The 14168-nt window shown below is 32.4% G+C and overlaps 1 protein-coding gene across 2 annotated transcripts in view; it reads right to left on the bottom strand.

The window, feature by feature from the left end:
* pde3a (phosphodiesterase 3A, cGMP-inhibited) overlaps positions 1-14168 on the bottom strand; it is a 98859-nt gene that overhangs the window by 10893 nt on the left and 73798 nt on the right. For both annotated transcript variants that reach the window (XM_051107703.1, XM_051107704.1), the window contains 10 exons: positions 11112-11233; positions 10795-11026; positions 7262-7335; positions 6891-7054; positions 6373-6510; positions 4784-4895; positions 4484-4585; positions 2854-3053; positions 984-1187; positions 743-904 (listed from right to left, as the gene is read on the bottom strand). In XM_051107703.1, coding sequence (XP_050963660.1) covers positions 743-904; positions 984-1187; positions 2854-3053; positions 4484-4585; positions 4784-4895; positions 6373-6510; positions 6891-7054; positions 7262-7335; positions 10795-11026; positions 11112-11233 — 1510 coding nt within the window. The remainder of the gene's footprint in view (positions 1-742; positions 905-983; positions 1188-2853; positions 3054-4483; positions 4586-4783; positions 4896-6372; positions 6511-6890; positions 7055-7261; positions 7336-10794; positions 11027-11111; positions 11234-14168) is intronic.

The following is a 14168-nucleotide window of genomic DNA, read 5'->3' as shown; positions in this document are numbered from 1 at the left end:
AAGATGAGGATTGATGTCAGCTAAAAGGAATGTTTTGATGAATGACTATAAACATTTTATATCAAGGCTTTGTAACGCCCTTTGGACTGTTTATGTTGGTTTTTCCCTGTTGTGCCCATATTTGGTTCTTCCTGCCCTCGTTGTGTCCCAATTAGTTAATTTGCTTCACCTGTCTGTGTCTGATTTTGTCACCCTTTATAAGTTGTTCTCAGTTCTAGTTCCGTGTCCGATCTCAAGGTTATTTTGGTTGTGTGTTTTCCTGCCCTTGTTGGAATTACCAGTTTGGATTTGATTAAAGATTCCTGTTCGTGTTACTCTCGTCTTTGAGCGTTTCCTTGCAACACACCCAACCGTGACAGGCTTGTTCTGTCTGTAATTGTTCTCCACTAAAACCACCATCTCCAGCAGACCAGACTTGTGTAAAACTTTGCTTACTTTCTGCCCTACATTCTCATTACAGCTGTGAACGTGTTCCTTCAGCACGGATTGAGGAGGATGTGGACGGTTGCCAGGCAACAGCGTATCCTTGCCATCCTCTCCATCCACTCACTGTGAATGATAGCGAGATGCCGCGCAGTTGCTATGAGGTTTCACGTACGCATTGTCACGGCCTCTTACTATGAGCGTGAGGTGTGATTGCCAGGCTCTTAGTCATCGTGAGAGCTTCCTGTTTGTCTCTGCTGTGACTGAACAGCTCGAAAATGACTTCGGATGTGAACAGGCATTAGAAAGCAACACTGACCTGTTCATAAAACTCATTGACGATGCCCTCTGTCCACTGCAAATGAAGCTCTTTGCTTTTCAACGGACCGTTTATATCTGCTAACTTAATGCACATCTGACAGACCAGCAGACGATCGTTCTCGTTAGTCCAATCAATGCCCGAGCATCCATCATCTCCCACCTGCAAACACAAAATACATTAATGAAATGCACAGCATTAGTTGCTGTATATATGCATATCAAATAACAGAGGTGCTCACCTTAGCGTTGAATTCAGCCAGGAAATCGAAGTGTTTCTTGAGGTCGGTGGCTAGTATGGCCTCGATGACCAGGAAGCGAAAGCGTTTAAAGTCCATGTGGTCCAAACTGGCCAAAAAGTTGTACTCGGGCCGCGACATGAACAGATTCCAGGCGGACGCCGCGTGATGGTTCTCCAGCACCGAGCGGTCATTATAAAGAACGGCCTTCAGAGACACACAAAAGACTGTTCTCAAAAGACATGTTTCAAGGGCCGAGAGCATCGTGATCAATGACCTGAAGCTTGAAAATAACCACTGTGCATACTAATATCATTAATATAATAATGCTTCTAGTGCTTATGTACAGTGTAACATGCATTAATACAAAGTACTGAAACAGCCCAATGATTGCAGTCTTAAGATAGGTCATATGCATACTCTCTAGCAGTCAAAAAATGTGAAATAATTAACAGATGTAATGTTTTTACAGTACAGTACAGTAGTACACACTGTATAATAGGTATTCATCATAAATTTACAAAACTCTAAAAAAATACAAAAAATACAAAAACATAATATATAAATATATGAAATAATACAAATGTATGTATAAAATAAAAAGATATTAAAAAAACTTTTTTATTTCATTTATTTAGCAAGGCAGCACTTCTCAACTTAAGAGTTATAAATACATGTATAGATATGTAAAAAAAAAAATACAAAAAACAACAAAATAACTACAGTTGAAATTAAAATGGAAAATATAAAAACAAAAGCTCAAAATAAAATAGAAAAAGCATTTATTTCAGCTAGGCAATATTAATTGTTTTCAACTTTTAAAAAATACTAACAATTAACAAATTTAATGTTTTTAAAAAACGTCTCTTCTGCTCACCAAGGCTTCATTTATTTGACCAAATATACAGTAAAATCAGTAAAATTGTGAAATATTATTACAATTTAAAATAGCTGTTTTCTATTTGAATACGTAATCTATTTGAATACGAAATTTATTTCCGTGACGCAATGCTGAATTTTCAGCATTATTACTCCAGTCTTCAGGGTCACATTGATCCTTCAGAAATTGTTCTAATATACTGATTTTATCGTCAATTTCAAAAACAGTTATGCTACTTAATATTTACGCAAAAACCATGATATATTACCACTCAAATGTTTGGGGTATGTGTGTGTTTGTAATAGAAATTAATACATTCATTCAGCAAATATGCATTAGATTGAACAAAAGTGACAGTAAAGCATTTATAATGTTACAAGATTCTATTTCAAATAAATGCTGTTCATATAAATAAAGAATTCAAAGCAAGCAGCAAAACCATTATTAATAACTGAGGGCCAATAATAATTGAGCAGCAAATCAGCATATCAGAATGATTTCTGAAGGATCATGTGACACTAAAGACTAATGCAATGATGCTGAAAATTCAGCTTTGATCACAAGAATAGATTACATTTTATAATATATTCACATATAAAACAGTTATTATAATTTGTAATAATATTTCACAATATTACTGTTTTTGCTGTATTTATAATCAAATAAATGCAGCCTGTACATATACAGTAGATATACATAATGATTCCTTACACCTGTCAGTCTTGTTAAAGCTTCTATGCTTCACAGTATTTTTAAATATAAGGTAAACACCAGTCTTGTTCACGTCTTGATTTGATTAAATCACATATTTGGAACCCTTATTATTAATTATACAAGGTACTTCAGTAATTTGTTCTACCTCTGTATTAGTATAAGTACCTCTATGATTTCTAAGACGGCACGACGTGTGCTTAATATTACAATAGGAGGAAATTAGTGCTCCTTGTAAACACTTCAAGGGAAAGCCATGGTTGTGTGATGACGGTGTGTTACCTGAGGAGCGCTGGTGGCCACCAGGAAGGCGTTGGTCCTGCCGGGATGGTCGTAATCATGCATGGCGGCTGCTACGTAGAGCGCCATCAGCTCCAGAGCAGGGATGAGGCCGGACAGACAGCCGTAACCCTCCTCCTCTACAGGATACGTCCTGGACATCAGGTACCTCGTGCGGCCGTGGGCGAGTCCACCGTCAGAGTCTAAACACAGAGAGAGTGATTAACAATATGTCTGTTTTCAACACTGTTGCAGCATTTCGTTTTGTTTCATTTGACTTATAATGTTGCTCAAGGTCTTATGCACCTACACTGTAAGAAATGATTTCAAGTTGTAAATAAAGGAGTACGTTTTCCAAAAAAGTACTATTTCAGTTCACATTCAATTCACTGTATCACCTGCCAATTCTTTGTAAATGTCTGTGAAATTTACTAGCAATTTATGCCAATTTTTCTCTGTGTGTAAAACACTATAAATAATTACATTTTTATTATCATCTCTCGTACAGTTAATCACTGAAATACATTTGCTGTAGGATTTTTTGAAGTAGGAACACTGAAATGGTATTGAAACGTAATCCAATAATCTTCCAAAAACTTAAAAAAAAAAAAAAAAAATTACTTATTTTGCAGTGTGTATACAAATGAAAACTGCAGATTAGTTCACACTGTATAATAGGTATTTATCATGAATAATTACATTATTGTTATTAATTTCAGTTATTTTCAGTTATTTAACAAACACTTGCAAAACAAAAAAATTGCAATTTAACAAAAAAATTGCAAAAACAAATATTTATTTATTTATTTTTTCATCTAGTTGGCAAGGCAGCACTGCACAACTTGAAGTAAAATGCCTAAAACTAAAATAAAAATCAATAAAAATATATGCATAAGAAAATACAAAAATAAAACAACTATTACTGAAATTGAAATGGAAAATATAAAAATAAAAGCTCACACTGTTTAATAGGTATTCATCATAAATAATTACATTATTGTTATTAATTTTAATTCTTTTTAGTTATTTAACAAAAACTATATATATAACATAAATATAAAGTATAAAAGTATTTTATTTCATCTAGTTGGCAAGGCAGCACTCCTCATCTTGTACTAAAATAAATAAAACTGAAATAAAAATCAACAAAAACATATATAGATATACATTTTAAAATACAAAAACTACAAAAACATAAAACTGAAACTGAAATTAAAATGGAAAATATAAAAACAACAAATAAAATAAAGTATAAACAAGCTTTCATTTCAGCTAGCTGGCAAGGCAACATTAATTTTAACTTAATTTACTAAAACTGAAATAAAAATTACTAAATATATAGATAAATAGATTTATATTTAAAAAAAACTACAAAAAAGACAAAAACACAAAATTGCTAAAACTTTCAAATCAAAATGAAAACATAAATATACAAATAAAAACTATTTCAAAAATTCATAAATAACTATAATAGTATATCAATGATACTACAATAACAGCATGGTGTTACATATATCAACATAGAAAATATGAACATAGAAAAATAAACACATAAAAGTACACATATCTAGTCTATATAAAAAGAAGTATTTAAAGTAAATATATAGTAACAGTAATAAAGTGTGATTCTTACCTGATTCACTCAGTGATGCCAGTGTAGGTAAATCAGGCACAGGCTGGGTAGTGAGGTACCAAACCGCATGAAGGACGTCTGTTGCATGAATCCTGTTGTGATCTGCGGAGGAAGACGATAATGCCGTCAACTACCACTAGAGGGAGATACGACACACCAAAACTGTAGCGCAAGTGATGATTCAGAGCAATTTATTCCTCTAGAGGTGAGTCTGCCTGTGCACAGCATCTGTTGTACATCATCAGTGTTTCATTGTTAACATATTTCTGTACACTTGTCTCCTGCAGCACGAGGACTCACATGGGATGTCCCTGTATCCGTTCTCCAGAGCGTGGAAATAGTTCATGAACTCCCTCACTGGAATCTTGAACGTCTCGAAGAGTCCCGTATCGACAAACAACCGGTAAGACACCTAAACCACGGAGAAAACGGTTCAAATCTCTCAACCACGTCTGAAATTTAACAAAAGAAACCAAAACATAATGCTATGGTTTCTTAAATGGACATATATACATGTTTTATATACATGTAAAAACTTTGAATTATTCATATATGTTCATACATTTATTATGTTTGTCATGTCTGAATATTCAACTGTCAATGTTTTTGCTATTTTACACTTGTTTATTCAATAATATTTACAAAAAAAGGTATACAGTATAATACAAATATAATAAAATTTAAAAAAACGTGCACTGTCAATTCATTTTTATTATGTAATAAAATGTATGATTTAATAACAATGGTCAAATATCAGCCATGTAATCATCCTGGCCTCAACCTTTAGACAATATATAAAAAGTACAAAAAAAAAAAAAAAAAAAAATAAAAATGTACTTAAAGTAGCTAAATTTGAACAAATAATGAACAATTATTTTAAAAGTGTTTATCCAATAACATTCACTAAAAATTGAACAATTTTTTTTTTATTTTTTAAATAGATTAAAAAGTCATTTTTATTATTAATAAAATGTATTACTTACTCAATGTTCTATAATAAAAAAATATATATTAAAAATACAATAAAAAATAGAAAATGTGCACTAATGAATAACTATTTCACATGTTTATTCAATAATATTTACTAAACATTTAATATAACATAATATAATAAAAAAATATAAGAAATATAATTAAAAATTAGAAAATGTTCTCCATGCACTGTTTTATTGTATAATATATTATTATTCATTCTCATTCAATCTTCCTGACCTCAACATTTAGACTTAAAAACAATGCACAAAAAAGTAAATTTTTAAAAGTACATATATACATATATATTTATATATATATATATATATATATATTTAAAAATGCAAATAGAAAAAATAATAAATGTGCATTATCCACTGACACCATTTTTTTTTTCTTTTTAATAAAATATATTATTTATTTATAATGTTCAAATATCAGCAATTTAATTATACTGGTTACACCATTTAGACAAAAGTATAATGCATATAGGTGGCAGATACAATAAAACATTAGCAAATAAATTACTGAACAAGTATTAATATAATAATTATGTAATATAATAAAATATATTAAACATAAATTGAAAAATTGAAAATGTGCTGCACTGACACTGTATTATTCAATCAATCTGGCCCCAACATTTAGACATGCATAAAAAGCACAACAAATACAAATATACAAACATGTATTTTTAATGCACTTTCCAGTGACACTCATTTTTATTATTTAATAATATGTATTATAATGTTCAAATATGAGCCATTTAATCATCCTGGTCTCAGTAGGTGTCAAATCTTACATGCATTGTTGTTAGAATTGAGTAATGCATCTGAGGTTGTAAAGTTGATTTGTTGAACTCTGCTCAGCATCGGTGTGTCTACACTCTTGATCTCCACTAGATGTCAGTGTCTCACCTGGCTGAGGATGCAGCCACATCTGCCATTGGTTTTCTCCACCAGACTGAAGATGGGGAAGTTCCAGTTGTTGATCTGATTCATGAGGGGCTCCAGGCCCTCCATCACCAGTGGCTCCGGGGCTAAGATGGGTTTATCCTGCAGAGGAAATGATTTCAGATCACAGACGGTGCCATCTTACAAACAAAAAACCCCTCTAGACATAAATGGCACATATGAAAGTGCTACAGAGAGTAGTTAAAACAGGATATAAGACAAAAGGAGGCTGTTGTCAAACCACAGCAAAAGCAGATCAAATGCTCAGTGATTGCCTTTGATGACAATTTGATGACAGTTTAGCTTAACTGGAACAAACAAACCCTTAGAATTGCATGCACATTTATTTATTTACTAAACTATTGCCATATTTCTGTGCATTACACATTTTATGCATACTGCATATATTATGCAACTCTATATACTTTTGGGCCCAAAAAACCCATCTACCTGCATAAAAAAATGGTAAAAGCTGTGTTTACCTCCGGTGGGATGAGAGCGGCCAGCGCGAGCCCCGGAGACGGGAACGTCCCGCAGGCCGTCCTGTGACCCTCCCCGTCTTCCTCGTTCTGTGCAAAGTCGCTGCTGTCACTGTGGTTGGTCTCGTAGGTGCTGTCATAGTCTGACGACATTATCAGCGGCTCGTCTGCAAGGTTATTGAAAAACCTGATTACGCCTCTCGTCACATTTCACGTCGGCTCTGAAAGACTCGTAAAGACACCAATTACATATTCATTCAGAGATTCAATTCAGGATCCAGCTGTAATATCACAGATCACAACAGCAAAATGGATCATAAGTGAAATGCATCTAAATGCTAATTCAGAGACGCACGTGACGGCGGCGGCGGTACCTGACTGTTGGGTTCGATCTCCTGCGTCTATGGAGCCGTCCCCGTGTCTCAGTTTACTGTACGGTCTTCCACAGCTACAACACATAACGAAACCATTCATATCAAATCAATTAATCATACAGAAACACAAGAACTAAATAAAATTTCCAAAATCTTTTATCAATTTTCATCATTTCCACGACAGAATCAAGTCCCAATGGATTTACTGAAGGTTTTTGCTTTTTTTAAAAATAAAAACACCATCATTTTTTCCCACAGTACATGTTTCTAGTTTTATTGTAAATGATTCATCAGTTAAAGTTATTCCACAATAAATGAATTATGAATAAATAAAATATGTAAATAAAAAAATCTTTTAACAAATTCCATAGTTTTTGGATTTTTATTTATTTATTTATTTATTTAATGTTTTTGAAGGTTTTCTGTCATTATTTGCTTTCATACTGCGTTTTAACAACAATAATGAATAATAATAATAATAATAATAATAATAATAATAATAATAATGCCAATTTACTTCTTCAATACATTACTGGTCTTACAGTGCATGATTTATCTATTAATGTTATTCCAAATAAATACAAATTAATAAAAAAATAAAAATAAATAAACAAACAAACAAACAAAAAAAATCGCCAAATTTTCATGCTTTATTAAAAGTTTTCTGTGCCCTTTTTATGTTTGGGTTGCATTTTAGCAACTACAACTGTTATTTATAATAATAATAGTAATAATAATAGTTCATGTTTTCAGTTTTTTTTTTTTACCCTTATTAGTTTAAGGGTTGCAATTTTTCAACAACAGCAACAACAACAATTTTTATTCTTATTATTAGTATAAATAAATAAATAAAGCATGTTTTATTAAAAGTTTTCTTTACATTTATTAGTTTAGGAATAATAATAATAATAATAATAATGCATATTTTATGTTTAAATGTTTTAAGTGTTTAAATGTGTATGTTTTAAGTTTTCTTTACCTTTATTAGTTTAGGGGTTGCATTTTAGCAACAACAACAACATTAATAATAATAATAATAATAATAATAATAATTCATGTTTTAGTAAAACAACAACTGTTGATAATAATAATAATAATCATAATAATAATAATAATAATAATAAAATCAGCAATTTAGTTTCATCAAAATAAAAACAGCTATTTGCTTTCATCAAATTTCATTTTTTCACAATCAGTTCAATTTTAATGACTTGGAATTGAATAAATCACATTCTACTTTTACCCTTTTTCACACAGAAATAAGCCATATTACGGAAGAAAAATGCGTTGCGAATGCCATTTCATGTTGACTTTGGGAACATTCCTTTAAGAACAAGAAAAAGACACTATCTGTCGTCGCAGGCACTGGAATCTGTTCATTACGCTTCATGTTTTTATGCTTTATGAGTTAGGAGAGCTGGGAAACGGCTGATGCGCGCATACTGTATGCATTTCATGATTGCAGATTTGAATATTTCACATTGAAATTGAGAGGCGTCCTCTCCGGGTGACTAACCCCTGATGATATGTGCTGTACACACGAGTGTGTGTGTGTGTGTTTGTGTGCAGGACCAGCCGTTGTCACTGTTGTTTAGTTGAGCTCTCTGAATTAGCGAGCCAGACAGAACCTAATCAAGCTGTTCCTCTGTGCCCAGCATTCATTACGGGCCAAGGGGAAGGTGACCTTGTCCCATCGCCAGGACATTAGTGATCACTGCGAGTAAAACCGATAGAGAGAGAGAGCAGATCTGACCGTGTACGTCCATCTGTTAATATTTAGACACAATGCTGGGTATTTTTCACAGTTAATGATCAGTGGTTGTTCAGTAACCACATAATGGCTTGAAGCTGCAGTCCGCTCTTGTACAACATCCAGGGCCACAGGATACGCTCAGATCTTTGGAAACAGTGACCCGAGTGATGAATTGGGCTCAAAATTAATATTAACTCGCTGTCCGCCCTTAAAATGACTCATTAGTAGTCCTGCATGGAATCCAAACGAGCAAAATTCCTCAAATGGACTTAATAGGGGGAAAAAAATGGACACGTTTCCTGGTACATTCAGGATGACTTACGCAACAGCGGTCGATCATATTGTTTGGGGATCTTTTTAATAAAAGACTGGGCTTTATAACTGGTGTGGTGTGTTCTTTCAGCAATATCACTCACATACTAGCTGTAAAACATAGCAGGTGCACATGTTTAGGTAAATGAAGTGAATATAATAACTAGACTGGAGTATAATAAGAGATATGGAGTTGTTATTAAAAACAGATATGATATGAATTAACTATGAGAAAGAAATTAATATGCAATTAATATGCAAACATGAAATTATAGTTCTGTGGACACATTGTATCATTTTGGAGGATATAATAAAAAAACAAATGTCAAATAAATATGGCACAAGAGTTATTAACAAAAATAGATGCATGCTAATTAAATTATTAATAAGCCAATATGAAATTAGAGATTTAATCTGTGGACACTACAACTGGATTAAATATTTTGGATAATATAATAAAAAAATATTTTAAATCAATTGCATTTTTTTACAAGAACAGATATAAAAATTAATATTTCAAGTATAGTACTTACATTATTAATTAGCAAATATAAAATGTATTTTTTTTTTTAAATAATCTGATGCAGTTTTAAAAACAAAAAACAAAAATAGATATGAAAAATGAATATTTCAGGTATGAGAATACATTTTTTGTGCAATTTATGCAAATATTAAATTATAGTTTTGTGGGTGCTACACCTGCATGTTTGTTCATTAAATATTTTGCATAAAAAATGTATATTTATTTTAAATAGTTTCAAGCAAAATAGATATGAAAATAATATTTAAGGTGTGTAAATTACATTATTAAAATGGAAATATGGAATTAGAGAATTGTTTATTAAATATTTAGGGTAATGTAATAAAAAAAATGAAATGAAAATGAATATTTCAAGTATGAGAATTACTTTTTTAAATTCACATATTAAATTATAGTTTTGTGGGTGCGACAACTGCATGTTTTTTAATTAAATATTTAGGGTAATGTAATAAAAAAATTATTGCAGCAAGATTTTTTTAAACAAACATAGATATAAAAATGCATATGTCAAGTATGAGAATTAATATACAAATATGAAATTACAGATTTAAGTTTTGTGGACACTACCCCTATATGTTTATTAAATATTTTGAATAATACAATACAAATTAATTAAATTGCAATCAGTGTTTTAAAAAAACATACATATGAAAATGAAAAAAGTATAAGAATTCAATTATTAATGTGCAAATATGAAATCATAGATTTGAGTTCTGTGCATGGTCTACCTGCATATTTGTTTATTAACTATTTATGAAGTTAATATTTAAATTCTAAGATGCAAATGATTAACAGACGCTCTGTTTTAGATAATTTGACATTGCTTTTAGATCCCGAAGCTCTGCTTTAAACATTGAATGAATTTCCCTCCAAAAAACAAAATCAATGCACAAACGTGTAAAGCTCAGCAGAATCGTGGAGTTTCACCTGCTACAAAGTGGAGGCGGCACCCATTGTGAGGTGCTGGAGCTGGGGGCGCTCTGACTGTGGGTTAAGGCTTTGTGGGGGCTCCGAGGTGGCGGGCCGGCGGCCGGCGGAAGCTCTGCGTCCGGCAGCTCCACTGAAGGGCTTTTGTTGGTGGGGCTGGTGAGCGGAGTGCCCTGGACTGGAGGGGAGTGGCAGGGTGAAGCCAGAGGTGAGATGTTGGAAGAAGGGTAACCTGTCAGAGAGCAGAGGAATCACACTGGCGCCGCCACAGCACATTTATCTCCTTTCACTCAACACACACACACAGAGCGCTCTACCTCTTCGGCTCTTGCTATAGATGTGGTTGGTGGCGGAGGAGGCAGCGTACGAAGCGGACATGGACCTGCTCTTGGAAAGGCTGAGCATAACAGAGTTGTTCCATGAATCACTGTTCACCAAACTGCAAAAGAGGAGAAAATGCATGATTAATATTTCATGGTTTTACCTGGTAATGTTCATTTACTGCCAAAGAGATGGTGGTTTTTTTGTTTAGACTTCAGTGCAGTGGCAGTTTAGTATATTTATATAGTTATGTGTGTGTGTGTGTGTGTGTGTGTATACATATATACACACGCTGTATATTTTTTTTCAGCATATTTTGATTTACATTTTTTTAAACTTTTTTCATTTTTGTGATTATTTTCTTTTAATTTTTATATAGGTTTAATCAAGTTTTAGTGTTTCTTTAATATTTTAACTTAAAATTTTATATATTTATTATTTAGTTATTTATTAATGTTTGTCATTTTTTTTTATTACAATTATTTTTTTTTCATTTCTACATAGTTTTAATCAAGTTTTTGTATTTAGTTTTAGTTGATTTCATTTTACTTTAGTACTTCAATTTGAAATTTTATTTATTTATTTATTTATTTATTATTTTTATGGTTTTATTTTCAGTTAACGATAATAACCCTGCTCCGGTGTTTACTTATCGCACATTTATTTATCATTGTGTCCTCGATGAAGGCACTTCACTTTAACTCAACACAGCATAATCCTATTCCTCAAGAGGCGAACTTGTAAATGAGAAAGTTCACAATGCCCCATTTCTGGGGTAAAACAGTCCAAGTGGCTTATTCTTGGAGAGGGATTTAAGCTCGAATTTTCCTGCCAACTTCAAAACATGGAAGCGAACAGGCTTCCTGCTGTGGAAACACTCTTCAGATCTCCATTAAGACGCTGCGCAGAAGACCCGCCACTTTAAACCCAGCCTCAACATGGTAATGCAGGCAACCGTGTGACCCTCTATTTTTCACCGGGGCTTTTATTTCGACAGGGCCCGAATCTAAACACAACCGGGCTCTCGAGTCTCCAGAAAGCCTCTTTAAACTCTCTGTCTACACAGTGCAGATGGCTATCTGATATCTGTATTAATGGACTGAACTGTATAACTCAAGCTGAAATAAGACATGTAAAGGTGGACAAATGCCCAAAGATGGACATTATAAAATCTGAATCAAACATTCAGATGGAGTGAGTAAGGCAGCGCGGAGGAGCTCTGGAAAGTTCAAGCTTTTGACAGCGATCCGTAACAGCTGTGCGAAACACTAACGGACCAGACAATGATGACAAACAAAACAAAATGAGGGCAAACGGATGAAGTGCTTTCAGATAAATCTCCATGGACTCATATTTTCAGAAAGTATGTATTGTTGCTTCAAAACACTTCATGAGTCACATACAGCGGCCCGGGAAGTATTTGGACGAATTGCATTAGATTACAAAACATCACATCAGTTTAGACTGCATAAGCACACTTCTCAAACAAAACATTTCGTGAATAAGCTGTTTGTTAGCTCTGAAATCATCAAACAATACATAAAATTCTTCAAAATGAAGTAACTGGATGCTTTTGTGTTTGCAAATGGTTTCTCTGCTAGGACACCTGCCTTTCATTTATCCACTAAAACACCAAAGACACTGAATAAAAAATGCAATTTTGCAATGACATTCAGTCATTTTTAAGTGCCTAAACACTAGTTAAAGATTTGGGCTGGTTACCCAACCAGCGATCAAGAAACACAAAGTGTGATGCAATCACTATATCAAACCTCTGCAGTGAATGGGTGCCGTCAGAATGAAAGTCCAAACAGCTGATAAAAACATCACAATAACCCACAAGTAATCCACACCACTCCAGCCCATCAGCTAACATCCTGAGAAGCCAAAAGCTGCGTATTTGTAAGAGAGAAATCCATCAAGACGTTTTTTTAACTTCAAAACATTGCTTTTGGCCAAAATATGACTCCATAATGCATAATAACGCTTCCTCCGGTGAAAAAGTCAACTTCCATTCTCCTCTCACATCAAAATCCACCAAAAAATTACATTTTGGACTGTTTTGGCTTGTGAACGGTGCTTGATCTGTGCATATTTCTCTCCTAATTCAGACTAGAATACTTTTTCACTAAAGACAGCAATATTGTGTGTTATGGACTCATATTTTAGCCAAAAGCAATGGTTTGAGGTTAAAAACGTCTTAACGATGGATTTGTTTCTTACTTTCATGCCGCTTTTGGCTTGTTAGTAAGAAAAACAAAAAACTATATTTAAAACAAAAGCAAAAAATGACAAAACACTCCATAACAACTAAAACGTTAACTACATTAGTAAATACAAAACATAAAGAAATATTAAAAATGTAAATATAATTTAATATAATTCCAATATCGAAATAAAACAGTTCAAAATAATAATAAAAACTATACATGCATATTAAAAAAGACTAAAAATGACAACACAACATTTTAAATGAACTAAAAAGATTAATTATAATTATTTGAAAAAATTATATAAATTATATGAAAAAATATATATATAATTAAATTTAAAAAATTACAAATAAAAAACAAAACATTTAAAATTAAAATATAGAAATTAATATGACTAAAATATAAAAACAAAAACAATTTAAAATTATTAATAAAACCACAACAGTAAAATAGCACTGGAGTTAAGTAAATGACAAAAATTTACATTTCTGGGTAGATTATCCCTTTCAATGCAATGTAAAATAAACTGAAATAAAACACATACAAAAATCAAAAAACATTTAGTTTAACTTGATGCATTAAAATAATTAAAGTCCGTAAGAACACTTCCTCCAGTGAAAAAGTCCATCCCTGTTGTCTTCTCACATTAAAATCCACCAAAAAATTAAGTTTTGGACTGTTTTGGCTTGTAAACAGTGCTTTATCTGTGCATGTTTCTCTCCTAATTCAAACCAGAATACTTTTTCACAAAGACATCAATATGTATTACAAACTCATATTTTAGGCCAAAACATCTGAATAGTGAATTTGTTTCTTAGGAACACGCAGATTTTGGCTTCT

The sequence above is a fragment of the Labeo rohita genome, chromosome 4 (genome assembly GCF_022985175.1).
Source record: "Labeo rohita strain BAU-BD-2019 chromosome 4, IGBB_LRoh.1.0, whole genome shotgun sequence".
NCBI classification, from domain to species: Eukaryota; Metazoa; Chordata; class Actinopteri; order Cypriniformes; family Cyprinidae; genus Labeo; species Labeo rohita.
This window is presented reverse-complemented; position numbering and strand designations above follow the sequence as displayed.